We start from the raw sequence: 12,628 nt of genomic DNA, 5'->3' as shown, positions 1-12,628 counted from the left end.
ACTGTTGGACGTCACGCGACAGATTATTTTCATACTCTTCCATTTCAATCTATTCCTGACGAGGGGTATTGGGGGTTGAGGCACGTTGGCGACTCCTGCATGGGTAAAGGTATGGGAATTTGTACCGCGTTGCTGGTTGGAGTGTTTTCCCCCCTGACTTTACCTTATTTTCTGCGGCGCTGTGGTGGCGGCGCTGCTTGTAATGCGGGGTGGCGTGGGAGTCCTTTCCCCGTCTGGCGTATGCTGGCGGTGCGCGTCGATTGGTTGCCACTGCTGTGGCTCGACCACCCCTTCCCAAGTCTTTCTGCTTCGGGTTGTCGCTACTCAGGGGCTACCTCGCCGTGGAGAATTTCCTGAACACGCTCCCACCTGCTCATTTCCCCCCTCTTATCCCATGGGTAGCGAATGCGGTTGTTGTTGCTGCAGTTGTTGTGGTGTGTGGTGCGGCACCAACAGTTTCGAGACGGCTGCTGAGGGTCGACGCATTCTATGCCTTTTCATATTTGGTCCCTCTACTTTGTTTAGTTTTTGCGGATGTTGCTTGTTTTTGTTCGAGAAACCGAGGCGAGGATGCACCGCAATATTTTAAATTTATGTGATGAGCGGGTTGGGGTGGGGTTGCGTACGTATAATCTGAACCGGAGTTACATGTTGTGTGGAGTTGAATGCTGTGATGGATTGGCTTAGGTGATTCGTGGAACGGCTAAGGTGGTACGGCCCGCTACGCTTCTCCTTCAACCGAGACAAGGAGGGCGAGAGAGAGAGAGTGTGGCTCTGTGTGATGTCATTGCTTTTGTGAGCATATTCGGGTAGTAACAGATAGAAAGTGTCTTGCCCCCGCCATATGCCTTTTGACTGGTTGGTGAGGCGCTCTGGCCAGTGCAACCCATGTCAGGCTGGTCATTTCCCGCCCATATTAATATTTTTCTTTGATGATAACTTGAGGTTGTGCATTTGGTATTTGGCGTTGGTGTATATTCACTTGTTGCCATGTGGGGCATGCCGTCCATACCTACAACATGGTCCCACCCTTATGAAAGTTATCATTACTGTTATTAATTTTTGGTATTGGTTTGCCGGCGGGCACCTAACTTTTCATCGTCTGGTAGTCCAAGTGGTATGCTTATTGGCGGCACCTAAAAGGGTAAGCAAGGTGCAGCTGACGCTACAGTGACATTACTTTGACCTTAATTATGTGGAATTTACTGCTTGCGGCGTACAGTTTGTGGGTGCCCACGGGATGCTAATAAATACGCAGTGATTCCTGGCTCTTGTCTATGGGATGTTTGCGTTTTCCTTTTCCTTACAAAGGATGTTCTTAGTATTGTTTCCCGTTACCTGCTTACGTTTCTAGTCTATGTAGAAGGGTTTTTTTTGCCACATTATGTGGATTTATTTAGAGGGTAATCGTAACATCGATGATGTGGGAGATGAGTACCCCCCCTGTGGTGTTGAGCTCCTGACTGAGGGGGGGGGGGTTGAATGATCTTTAAGTTTTGTGGCCTAATTTCTTGTTTTGAAGGAAAAAGATGTTTTTGCTTTATGCACATGTGGTTGATGTATGGGTTCCATGAGCTTTATTAACTTTCAACGTCGCGTTGCCTTGAAGGTACCGTACTTTGTGAGGAAAGAGTTGATGCATAATTGACGATTTTTTTCGGAGTGTAAATTTCAACCAAGAACGTCTTGGGGGTAGTAATGCTCAGTTTGTTGATGGTGGAATTATTCTAATGCTCCACTCAGATTTTCCTGTGCGTTAGCACTATTCTTGCACTTTTTCACCTTAAGTTTTTTGTTAGTGATACGACACTACGTTGATTTCTCGTAGTTTTCGGTTGAGTGAAATTATTGTTTCAAAGTCGAGAGCACACTTATCAACACTATTGGAAAACACTGTCAATAACTACATGTATATATGTATATATATGTATATATATACATATTTGAACATAATAGAAAGCATCTGCGCTTCCTGTTTCACTATTGGTGCTGTGGTCGTTGATACAAAGAAGAACTTGTTGTCAATGTAAGGTAACACTTAAGCAGAGATAGGATTTAATCAAAACGCTTTCGTTGCTTGTTCCCCCTCAATTGGATGGAACAATATGTTCCCGAAATATGTCTTCTGTCGGTCCCATCATCTATTGTCGGGTTGTTTTCCCTCGCCGCTTTATTTATGGTTTGAGGCGGTGTCAGTATCGCACGGTGGCTCTTGTCTATCTACTTACATGGAATATTTAGGTACCGAAAATGCCGTTTGACCTTTTAACGACTAATAAAAATATTGAGGGTTAAGGCGAGAGTTTTCTTTGGTTTAAAATCATTTTCCTGTTCCCGATGAGATTTTTTTTTGTAAACCCCTATTTTTACCGTTCTAAACATCTTCTGTATTTTTTTGATCGCCCAATTCAAACGAGCAGATAAGTTGAAGAGATAATAGAACGATCTATTGTTTTAGATGAAGCGCTTTGTCACACCATTTTTGGCAACTGTGCCTTTGAGTCGTAACTTCTTTGGGAAAGGTTGGGATAATGCGGCGTTGGACACAATTTTCAGCTGCATGCTTCGCAAGCCCGAAGTAAATGACCGCATCAGAAGTCAGTACGCCTCGACGATGGATCCTCGTGATGCCGATGTTCTGCGTCGATTAGGTGAAGTTGCCAAAGAAAACAAGACATACATTCGGGTGTTTCTTCCACCTCACTTGGGTGACCCACATCGACTATTGAAGTGTTACAGCCTCACAGCTTACCCAATCCTTGATGACAAAGGTGGACAACTTACTGTTGAGATGGATGGACACCACCTCGAGGCATTTGCTGACCCTGATGACGATTATGCAAAGGTGGTTATACCACACATTGAGCTCGTGGATTTTTTGGCAAAGTCCCTTCTGGAGACCATGAAGTGGGAGGCCACTCCCCGAGGTGCCGCCTCGCTTCTCGAATCGCTTTATCGTGGAGCGGAGATACCAGATCATGTGTTCCAGACACCTGCTGTCATTGAACGACCTGAGATTTTCAAGGATGGGAACAAAATCAGTAACTAGTAGCTTTAGTATCTTCACGGATGGGGTTATTACTTCCATTTTTTATTTTTTTGATTGTTTTAAAGTAGGACCATAGCCAATACTAGTATAACACCCAATGGGTTGAGTTGATGTAAAGGACTGTATTCCGTCGTTTTGTTAGCCTGTTTTGTTGACACATACATATATATCTTTTACCCCTTACCGTAGCGGAGGGTTGTGGAACAATACATACGTTTTCTCTGGGTGGGCGAAACATAATTGTCGCGTTTGGAATGTGCGCTATGTTTCTTCTCGGTGTATCTGTTTTACTCTAACTTTTCTATCCTTTTGTCACCAGCTGACCTTTTTTTTTTATTGGGTAAAAACATTGTCAAGCATTGTTGTTTATTTTACTATCTTTGGTAGTGTAGGATAAAAATGCTTAGTTATATGGGTTGTTGTGACTGAGGGTAACTCCGGCTGAGAGCAGTTGTGCTAGCCATTTCCCTTTTATTGCAGTTTTTGACATGCCAGAACTAGTGTCGGTACCTGATATGCTGCAAAAATTAAATGATATAATGAACTGTGGTAGTGGATACTGATCTGACGAGGTGATGCTGTTGCTGAGACCCGTTCTTTCCACGGAATATTCGCTTTAATGACACATAATCGCACCACTCGGACTCAACGTGGGATCATTATAATGCTTTGTGTTTCCCTTTAATTTACTGCTTCAACGGAAGTGTTCAATTAAGGGAATGAGGTGCACATTTTCAATTGCTATCACCATTATTATTATTGGTGTTGTTGTCGTTGTTTATATACAAATACGAATATTTGTCAATTTAGTTATAATATACATATACGTAGTTATTAGCTAGAAAACGAGTGTTTTGGAAGATGGTTCGTTTGCTTCAACCATGTTTGTTAAATGGTGATTGCAGAAGGCGAGCATGTTTTCTTGTTGAAGAGCGACTTCCTCCCCCCCTTTTTAAAACAGACCTTCTTCCATTCACTCACTCTCTCATTGGATGCAGGACATGCTCATTTCATTTCGGGTGAAGAATGTAACCAGCGACAATTTGGTAGGATTTTGTGCGCGAGGCTGGGGAGGGGGAAAATAGTGGAGCCATAAGGTTGTGTGGATAAAATTCTTGTTTTCCCATCGCCACGTTACATTTTAATGTTTTTTTCTTTCCCATTTATGTATGACGTGTGATGAATATTTTTACGATTGTGGACTCCAGCGATAAGACGCTCGCTCTCGGCAAGCTGTAGTTAAGAAATTTACTTGGTTTATTGGCATGGCTACTCGTGGACACCGAAAATTCTCCACGAAAGGCGGTTATGTGCCTGTTTAAAAAAAAAAAACAAAAACAAACGAACTTAAATATTTCCCCCATGTACGCCATTGTTTTAAAATGAGTCGTTATCAAACCTCCGTGCATCTTCTCACGATCAGCTATCACTGTATGATTGTATATATATATATATATATATATATATATTTTTGCACCCTTTTTTTAAAAATCGCTTACTTGTTTTTACGTTTAATTTTGCTTCGTTCGGTTTTTAATATTTGATGATTTTTTTCTTTGTTGTGTAAGTTGACATGATTATGGGTTAAGGGGCTTTTTTTTTGGGGGGGGAGGAAAGTACCCGAAGTTCACCCTTGCTGCATATGATCACAAGGTCATGGTGCTTAGCCGGTGTCTTGCACTGCTGTTTATTTTGTTCCAGGTGTTTATAATGCATATGTTTATTTTGTATGCTCAATTATGTGTAGTTCGTGCTTACGGTTCATGGAAAGTTTACCCATTTTTTGTATTTATTTTTTCCGTTTTTTTGTTACCACTTTTTTTCACTTTTGCTTTTTCCGGTTGTGTTATGTGAACTTCAGCAACTTCTTGTTCGCCGTGGCTAAGCAAAAGTTCTCTTGTCTTAGCGCATGTTGTTTTTGTAGGGACGGACGAGCTGAGCCCTCGAGGCTTCGTTTTTTTTAAAAACCAGTTGTATTGCTCACACTACGATATTTTACTGGGGTTGTGACTGTGTTACTTTCTCTGGGTGCACATATACGTCGTGACCCCCTCTTTGTTTAGTGATTTTTTAGGGAATGGATCTTGGTAGTGACGAGGATCGGAGCTTAGCCGGGACGCTGAGTGGGACAAAGATTCCCACTGGGCCACCAACGAGAAAAGGTTCGAGAGCGGGTTCCCCGCGCCAGAGGCGGAGGAGATCAAAAAGTAAATCTAAAACAAAACGTAGAGGTGGCCGGAGAAGTAAATCAAAGGGTAGGCGACGCCGCTCGTCTCGTCGTTCGTCTCGTCGCTCTCGGACCGGGTCGAGGCGTGGAAAGCGACGCGGCTCGGTCAGGAAAGTGAGCAAAGCGGGGATGACTTCGTCAGAGTCAGGAACTAACTCCCCCGAAGGGGCGATATCTCCAGTTCCAGTTCTTGGAGAAGGCGAATCTTCACTCATCAGCAGTCACGTCACCGAGCTTGAGATAACCCTTTATCGTCCCTTGCCTGAGGACGGTAAACCATTATTATTTTTCGACACAACAGCTTGTCTTTTTAGAGAACATGGGAGACAGATTGATTATGTTGGCGTCGGGCGAAGGATGACGAATGATAAAGGCCTCCTGCATAGGGCGCACGATGTGGTTTCTGTTGACACTGCTTGTAAAGTTTCAGACAACTTCCTCGAACCTGCTGGTGGTCCGAAGGTGGTGGCTGGTGATACTGTCGTTGCAAACTTGAAGAAAGTGTCGATGTGCGCCGGTTTTTCTTTGTGCTCCACTTTATTTACGAAAGAGGTGCCCCTCTGCGAAGCGACAGGAGTGTATTATGCGGTAAAAAAGGCAAATGAAAGACTTCCCTTAGCAATTGTTCCCGTGCAAGTGACGACTGTGGGGCATAATTCATGCATTGTGCTGATGGTACGCAAAAGGAAAAACTGTTCTGAGAGTGCTTGGGAGCTCGTTCGACTTGGAGAAACTCTGGTGCAGCAGGACGTCAAGGGTGTCGTAAAGGCTCTCCAATCCCGAGGGCTTGTGGATCCTGCCAACTACACGTTTGACTTCCTTCGCTTTCTCAGCCATTCAGCCGCTGACCATGATAGTGAGAGCATGGATTCTTTTGACGACTACATAGACGATGCTGATCACCTGCGCGAGAAGAGTCCAACTCCATTTACCGACAGCCTTGCACCAGATGATCTGCTTCGCAATATACCACGGGTGAAACGAGAGGGAAGACGCCAATATAGTGTTGGCCGGTCTGCGGTTAACCTTTTCGTCGCAGAAGGAGACAGTTCTGATGATGATGAAGTAACCGAGGACGCACTGCGTGCCGTCGTACCCAAATACACAGACACCTTGCCTGTTCGCTACGATGATAAGACATACAATATCGGTTCGTGCTCCGACAGACTTACCCACCACTACGTGGATCGCCGCGAAGAATATGGGCTGATAAGCGCTGATGTGCTTGGTAATGGCAGTACTAACCTGCCTCCTATTGTAAATCCTACATCACTGGACTTACGTCGGTTCTCCTTTGGGACAATGGGCTTCCTGCGTCCTCCTATACCACCCGAGCTTTCATCTACGTTCCCTCATATGGGCCGCCGGCGACCTACGCTCTGTTCGAGAGGCACGCGCCTGGGTTCTCCTTCGAGGAAGAAACGCCGAAAGGGCAAGCCGAGAAGAAAGAGAAAGAGTCGTAGCCGTAGCCGTAGCCATAGCCGTAGGAAGCGGAGATCTTCTTCACGGAAGTCTAGTTGCAAAAGCAGGGGGGGAACAGAAAAGCAATAGAAGAGAGGACGGTTTCCGCCTCTTTCAAAAATGTTATTCCGGTACGGATCTGGAGGCGAGACGGGTTGCTATTGCCCTCTGTGCGGCTAAAGTGTTCGACAGCTGGTAGAATGATGGAGGGGTGCATTGTCCAGTTCCGCCCTCAGTTTGTGATCGCTGCCTCGGGTGGTCGTACAAGCGCGCGTGATCACTCGCCAATATATTAGGTGAAAGGGTCAGTAGCTTGGGGACACGTTACTGGCCACTGGCAGTTCCCTCCCTTGTGAAGGCTTCGTTGTAGATGTCATGTACCAATTACCGCTTACACGGCTAAATTTGGTGGTGGGCGGGCGTTAATAGCAAGTGGCGCCGCCAGAATCACTCGCATGATGTAACTTTAACAACAGTTTGTTTTTCACTTGCCTCCCCAATATTGCTTAACACGTAGTTGGTTTTTCTCTCATTGCCTTTGCCCTGTTCGTTTTTTTTCTCCGTTGTTAATCTCCACTGCGTTTACACCTTTCTTAATGGGACCAACATGTGATCGAATAGCAAAGATGTTGCCTCACCCCATTTTAGCGTCAGATGACGACAGACAGTATGTGCAAGAGAGCATTCTTTCCCTACCAGATATGGTTGAAAATTTCTTTACCTCACTTGAGCGTGTGTACACGGATGGCAAGTGTGAAGAGGCAAAGCAGGCCTTCGCTACGTACCACAGTATTCAAACTATAGTCAGCGTTCTGTGCAGGGTACCTGCCTCCGCTTACCGTACAAACGATGAGAAACGAAGTATAGACTGGGAAATTTATGAACGGATTAAGCGAATGGGCCATCTTTTTTTGGGTGACATTGTTGTGGTTGGCCCTCAATCATTGAACTGGAGGGTACCGGTGATGCGTTTAGCAGAGGAGGTCGCACAGCGGATGCGATGTGCTTATGTTGAGTTTCCTTTCATGTCAGTTCTACTCAGGGAGGCAGTTTCATACAGCTCTGTTGCATTTATACTTGTTATTGCGATTTTTGCGGCTTCCGTTGTCTTCACCCTCGTTGTGTTGGTGACGCTGCCGACACTGTCACCCTCAACCACCGTGGGGTTACTGGTAGGGTTGACTGCGTTTCTCCTTGTGAGTGTTGTTAGTTGTGGATTCCTTTACCTCTTTGTCACATCGGCGAAGGCACTGAAGGTGCTCCACACCTGGATTCTTGAAGAGCGCATGTACACCGTGCTGCTTTCTTCCGCATCGTCTGAAGGAGACCTCAGTACAACGGGGCCGTCGGCCGGGGCGGCGGTTCCGCAGGTTACTCGTGGACATAATACAAAGAACGGCTACTACACAATCCCCTACGGCAACGCATTGGGTTACATTGAAGGAAAGCACGTTGACGCCCAGGTCGTGATGATTGGCTTCGATGACAAATACCGTATAACCCGGTGGAACATGGCCGCCGAGGTTGTGACAGGGTTTCTCGAGTCTGGATGTGTCGGAAAACCGCTCTCCGACTTGGTTATAACCCCAACAGGGGACATTGAGCGAGACTTAGCACCTCTCCAGGTGTTTTCAGGTGAGGTACTCAAACTGAAGCTGCGTGCCTTTGCCACAGTTCCCGTCACATTGTTCACTGTCGCTGTCCCCATATTGAACCAGGAGGGGTCCTTAATTGGGAGGATTCTTATTTGTGCTAATGCAAAGGACAATTTGGGGGAGTACCGCACCTACATTCGCGACTACGTGGTGTCGGAAGTAAACTTATCGTTATCTGAGATCTTAGAAGGAAAAGCCGTTACGCCAAGAGGATTGTCCGTTATTGGTCCTCTTCAGTCATTCTTGGAATATGGGTACGGGAAGCAAGTGGAGGAGTTGGCGCGAGGGATGCTAGCAGAATGGGAGTGGACATCTTCAGAACAGCTTCTGGGGCAGATGCTCCGCTTGTCTCCACTTGATCACAAGACGAGCGTTGATTCGCTGTTTCCCGGCACGCTTTGTCTCCATCCATGTATCCCGGAAGCTGTCGCCACGTTGCTGAATAGTCTGCGTGTCCCATGCCATTTGAGGTTGCAGATTTTGAACTCTTCCAGGAATACCTTTGCTCTACAGATTGTCGCAACTCCTGTTGCCCAGGCAGCGCCAAGCACAGCCCAGATAAGCGAGTTACGCGAGAAATTGCTGCCCCACTTGCGCAGTACCTGTGGAAGTATTCGCGAGGACGACGGCACCGTTGTATTCCGATTTCCTTGCCAAATCACAGCCGCACTGGAGGACATTGATGACGCAACCTTCCGACCAGCTGACGCACTGAATGAACGCTACGTTATCGATCAAACCCGTGCCATCGTGAATTGCACTGTGAATGTGCTGACGCTGATAACAAACCTTGTGGACCAACACAATATTTCTATGATCCTGCTCAGGACGATGTTTGTTTCTCTGACAAGTGTCCGGGAGCGATGCGAGTTAGAGAAGCGCTTGCAGTCATCACCAAGTGATATCGATGTGATTGTATGCGATCGTGGATGGCTAAACTCGGTGCAGGATTTAGTACATTCCCTCAGTTACGATATTATTGTTGTCCCCATCTCTGAACCGGGTGTACGCCTTGCGTTAGAGGGGTTTCAGTACGTTATAAACACCCCCATATCGAGTACTGAAGTCCGTAAGGTATTGATGGCGATCGGCACTGCAGTGTCACTGCGGAAGAATGCAGCTACCGCGCAGGAGGAGCGAGAACGTATTCTGACACTGAGGCAAGACTCACCGTGGACGAAAGGTGTGCTGCTTGGTCGAGGTTCTTTCGGTGCCGTATATGAGGCCACCAGTGATTTGACAGGGGGGAAGATGGCAGTGAAGATGTTTTACTTTACGGAGGACTTAGAGGAGTCTATTAACGCCTTACTTAATGAAATTAAGATAATGTGTAGCCTGAATCACCCAAATATTGTTCACTACTTTCACTGTGAGCGGAAAGAAAACAGTGTGAACCTCTTCATGGAGCTTTGTTGTTGTTCACTGGGCGACATCATATACGGCCGAAGTCAGAAGCCACCAGACCTGACGGTTATCAAGGTCCTTCGGCAGCTGCTCACAGCACTGACCTATTTGCACGCGCGTGGGGTGGCACACCGTGATGTGAAGCCGCAGAATATTCTGATAAAGGGCGACGTTGTGAAAATCACTGATTTTGGAACGGCCCGCCAAGGGGTTGGAAGCGAGGACGTACAGGGCACGTTGCGGTACATGGCGCCTGAGGTGTACCGTGGTGAGGATCACTGCAGCCCATGCGATATTTGGTCAGTTGGTTGTGTAGCAGCTGAGCTCTTTGACTGCCCACCCTTATTTATGGAGACTCCCCACATGCTAGCAGATATGACAGATGTTGATTACTACGTAGATGGACTTACAAGCAACCCTGTCCTCTGTGATTTCTTACGCATGTGTTTCTGCCTCCAACCTGAAGGGAGAGCGACTGCGGCTGACCTTCTGTTGCACCGCCTATTCAGTAGCAGTTGCAGTGCTGAGGTGGAGTCACTACCTGATATATTTAGCAGGGAGAAGCAGTATGTGAGTTCGCTTACCATCACCACACAACCCCATTCGTAGGCAAACGTACTCATGGTTGGTGCTAATGTGTAGCCGCGAACGTACAGAAACTGTTGCTTTTTTTTTTAATGTTCCATTTTTGTTTCACTTTTACATTTAGTTTTTTCTCTCTGACGGTACATTTCTTCTTGTTCGTTCGTAGTATGTAATCGGTAATGTTTATCTTTAGTTGTTTGGTGAAGTGACTACGCCGTGGAACGCTTTGCGTGTACGCTGCGTTCAGCACGCATCAGTGTAGACATCATGCTGTTGAACTCGTTGTGGTTGGGGGTTCTCATTCTGCGATGGGAGGCTCTTTATACGACATGGCCAAGTTAACGTTGCAGTGTGTGTGTGTGTGTCGGGGGTGGTGGGTATGATTTCAGTTGTTGCCACCATATTTTTTTTTTCATGATCATTGATTGCCATGGTCTTGTGTTGTCGCTCACCATTTGACTGTCGTTTTTTTCCCCCGCACTCTTCTTCATTTACAATTCCTCGTCCTCTCTTTCTGTGTGACCCGTGGGTTTCAAAGGATGGGGTTCTCGTAGCTTTGGGATATGAGACGTACGATTGTCCAACTTTGCCAGCCACAGCGGTGCCGCAGTTTCGTCGAGGAGACATTGCAAAATAACTCAGCTTCTTGCTTTGCTGACGTGCTACATCGATGGTATGAGCGCTCTCTGCTCATTGAGGCAGTCGCCACTACTGGGCAGGGTGGTGTGACACCGGCAACGGCGACTAATCAGTGCGCCGGACGCTATCACTTGTATGAGGTGCAGTTGCTCAATAAAAAACTTAGTGAAGCACAGCTTCCCGGAGGCTACCGGGCGTTGGAAAACTACACGGTGGCTCACTTCGCAGCAGAACTTGGAAGCATCCCTCTACTTGGTATGGCTGAAGGTGGGATTCTTTTGCCTCGGGGTGTACATGTAACGAATTATGCTCTAGGGCCCTCATGTGCGTTCGAACAAGTTCCGTTGGACATAATCACCTTCACCCTGCCTGATGGTGAAGGGAATTACCTTTCGCATATTGCTGCAAAAAAGGGTCATGTTGAATTTATTGCTGCCCTGGTGCGACGCTTTGGAGCGGCCGCCATATTAGGACAACACACGCATCCGGACCTTGAGCCTTTGGGGCAGTCGCTCAGTGTGTACGAAACGGCGTTCGTGTACGGTTCAGTTCCTGTTTTGCATTGGTTGGATACTTCACATCCTTTCTGTGCGTTGGGGCCTGCGGAGGAAAACGCCGTGCGTTGTGTTCAGCGTGCTGCCCTGTACGGACACGCGGATTCCCTTCGGTATTTTATGCAACTCCACGGATTAGCATCACATGAGGTCGCTGTTGAGGCCCTCTACCCCGCCGCTGAAGCAGGATTCACCGCCGTCCTGCAGCTACTTGTTCACACCTTGGGCAAGAAGGTTGTGTGGCGCCCTGACAGCCACGGAGCCACTGCACTCCATCACGCGGCACGCCTTGGCTGCAAGGAACTGCTATTGGATTTCTTCCAGCACTACGGGCTCCATCAACACGTGGACGACAAGGACAATGCGGGACGCACTCCCGCAATGTGGTGTGTACTTGGCTTACGGAAGAGGAGTGTTGTTGAGTTTCTGAAGCTTCTCTTAAAATTTGGTTCAAAGTGGCCTACAGAACGAGATGACGAGGGCAACAGCATGGTGCCCGTTGTGGAGCACTGTTACTCGCCAACAAGCAATATAAGAGCGTTTGTGAAGTGTACTGTTGCATCCAGCCAGCGGTGAAACTTCGGGGAGTCACGTGCTCGTTTTCTGCTTTTGGCAGGGCACTGGGTAGCAAGTATGAGGCTCAGACGCTCTGGGTGAAGGATTGGCCCTCACTAGTGCTTTTCAGCTGCTACCCGGTTTAGATCCACGAGATATGCCCGCCCTATTTTCAATTTTTTGCATTCACTTTATCACATTATTTCATACAGTTCTTTTTTCGTTTGTTTGTTCTCGTTTTGTTATTTTCGTCCGTGTGCTTTCCTACTTTGCTTCACTTTCACCATTGTTATTTTTTTTATTTTTCGAGTCCTCTGCACTGCTAATTAAATATATTTCCCGCCTTGTTTTTTGTTGTCAGCAATGTTGTTTTCGGTTGTGCATTTCCGCTGTCTCCCGCGGCAGGCTCTCTCCTTTGAGCTTGTTGGGTATTCTATGAACTTCAACTCTTCTTGTAAAAAAAATATATATATTTTTATCCCTGGGGCAACTTCTTGGC

At 46.8% G+C, this 12,628-nt stretch overlaps 11 protein-coding genes across 11 annotated transcripts, besides 3 other annotated features; 8 read left to right on the top strand and 3 right to left on the bottom strand.

Annotated features, from left to right (window-relative positions):
* Positions 1 to 99: 99 nt before the first annotated feature.
* Tb09.160.1850 (hypothetical protein, unlikely) lies at positions 100 to 357 on the top strand (the record flags this gene model as incomplete). Its single annotated transcript, XM_798531.1, has 1 exon — positions 100 to 357. The coding sequence occupies one exon, from the start codon at positions 100 to 102 to the stop codon at positions 355 to 357; it is 258 nt and encodes an 85-aa protein (XP_803624.1).
* A 37-nt stretch (positions 358 to 394) lies between these two features.
* On the top strand, positions 395 to 589 carry Tb09.160.1840 (hypothetical protein, unlikely; the record flags this gene model as incomplete). The annotated part of the gene is made up of 1 exon (XM_798530.1): positions 395 to 589. One exon carries the CDS (start codon positions 395 to 397, stop codon positions 587 to 589), a length of 195 nt encoding a protein of 64 aa, XP_803623.1.
* A 145-nt stretch (positions 590 to 734) lies between these two features.
* Tb09.160.1830 (hypothetical protein) lies at positions 735 to 1,010 on the bottom strand (the record flags this gene model as incomplete). Its single annotated transcript, XM_798529.1, has 1 exon — positions 735 to 1,010. The coding sequence occupies one exon, from the start codon at positions 1,008 to 1,010 to the stop codon at positions 735 to 737; it is 276 nt and encodes a 91-aa protein (XP_803622.1).
* An 894-nt stretch (positions 1,011 to 1,904) lies between these two features.
* Positions 1,905 to 1,943: a microsatellite.
* A 515-nt stretch (positions 1,944 to 2,458) lies between these two features.
* Positions 2,459 to 3,049, top strand: Tb09.160.1820 (cytochrome c oxidase subunit V, putative; the record flags this gene model as incomplete). Its single annotated transcript, XM_798528.1, has 1 exon — positions 2,459 to 3,049. The coding sequence occupies one exon, from the start codon at positions 2,459 to 2,461 to the stop codon at positions 3,047 to 3,049; it is 591 nt and encodes a 196-aa protein (XP_803621.1).
* Positions 3,050 to 4,059: 1,010 nt separating this feature from the next.
* Tb09.160.1810 (hypothetical protein, unlikely) lies at positions 4,060 to 4,212 on the bottom strand (the record flags this gene model as incomplete). Its single annotated transcript, XM_798527.1, has 1 exon — positions 4,060 to 4,212. One exon carries the CDS (start codon positions 4,210 to 4,212, stop codon positions 4,060 to 4,062), a length of 153 nt encoding a protein of 50 aa, XP_803620.1.
* Positions 4,213 to 4,489: 277 nt separating this feature from the next.
* Positions 4,490 to 4,518: a microsatellite.
* A 241-nt stretch (positions 4,519 to 4,759) lies between these two features.
* Tb09.160.1800 (hypothetical protein, unlikely) lies at positions 4,760 to 4,903 on the top strand (the record flags this gene model as incomplete). The annotated part of the gene is made up of 1 exon (XM_798526.1): positions 4,760 to 4,903. One exon carries the CDS (start codon positions 4,760 to 4,762, stop codon positions 4,901 to 4,903), a length of 144 nt encoding a protein of 47 aa, XP_803619.1.
* Positions 4,904 to 5,126: 223 nt separating this feature from the next.
* On the top strand, positions 5,127 to 6,827 carry Tb09.160.1790 (hypothetical protein, conserved; the record flags this gene model as incomplete). The annotated part of the gene is made up of 1 exon (XM_798525.1): positions 5,127 to 6,827. One exon carries the CDS (start codon positions 5,127 to 5,129, stop codon positions 6,825 to 6,827), a length of 1,701 nt encoding a protein of 566 aa, XP_803618.1.
* A 506-nt stretch (positions 6,828 to 7,333) lies between these two features.
* On the top strand, positions 7,334 to 10,405 carry Tb09.160.1780 (protein kinase, putative; the record flags this gene model as incomplete). The annotated part of the gene is made up of 1 exon (XM_798524.1): positions 7,334 to 10,405. The coding sequence occupies one exon, from the start codon at positions 7,334 to 7,336 to the stop codon at positions 10,403 to 10,405; it is 3,072 nt and encodes a 1,023-aa protein (XP_803617.1).
* Positions 10,406 to 10,624: 219 nt separating this feature from the next.
* Tb09.160.1770 (hypothetical protein, unlikely) lies at positions 10,625 to 10,813 on the bottom strand (the record flags this gene model as incomplete). Its single annotated transcript, XM_798523.1, has 1 exon — positions 10,625 to 10,813. One exon carries the CDS (start codon positions 10,811 to 10,813, stop codon positions 10,625 to 10,627), a length of 189 nt encoding a protein of 62 aa, XP_803616.1.
* Positions 10,814 to 10,944: 131 nt separating this feature from the next.
* Tb09.160.1760 (hypothetical protein, conserved) lies at positions 10,945 to 12,150 on the top strand (the record flags this gene model as incomplete). Its single annotated transcript, XM_798522.1, has 1 exon — positions 10,945 to 12,150. The coding sequence occupies one exon, from the start codon at positions 10,945 to 10,947 to the stop codon at positions 12,148 to 12,150; it is 1,206 nt and encodes a 401-aa protein (XP_803615.1).
* Positions 12,151 to 12,286: 136 nt separating this feature from the next.
* Positions 12,287 to 12,568, top strand: Tb09.160.1750 (hypothetical protein, unlikely; the record flags this gene model as incomplete). Its single annotated transcript, XM_798521.1, has 1 exon — positions 12,287 to 12,568. One exon carries the CDS (start codon positions 12,287 to 12,289, stop codon positions 12,566 to 12,568), a length of 282 nt encoding a protein of 93 aa, XP_803614.1.
* Positions 12,569 to 12,584: 16 nt separating this feature from the next.
* Positions 12,585 to 12,608: a sequence feature (AT_rich).
* Between the last annotated feature and the right edge of the window lie 20 nt (positions 12,609 to 12,628).

The sequence above is a fragment of the Trypanosoma brucei genome, chromosome 9, assembly GCF_000002445.2.
Source record: "Trypanosoma brucei brucei TREU927 chromosome 9, whole genome shotgun sequence".
Classification (NCBI taxonomy): Eukaryota; Euglenozoa; class Kinetoplastea; order Trypanosomatida; family Trypanosomatidae; genus Trypanosoma; species Trypanosoma brucei.
The sequence above is the reverse complement of the archived record's forward strand: the minus strand, read 5'-3'. Positions and strand labels throughout refer to the sequence as shown.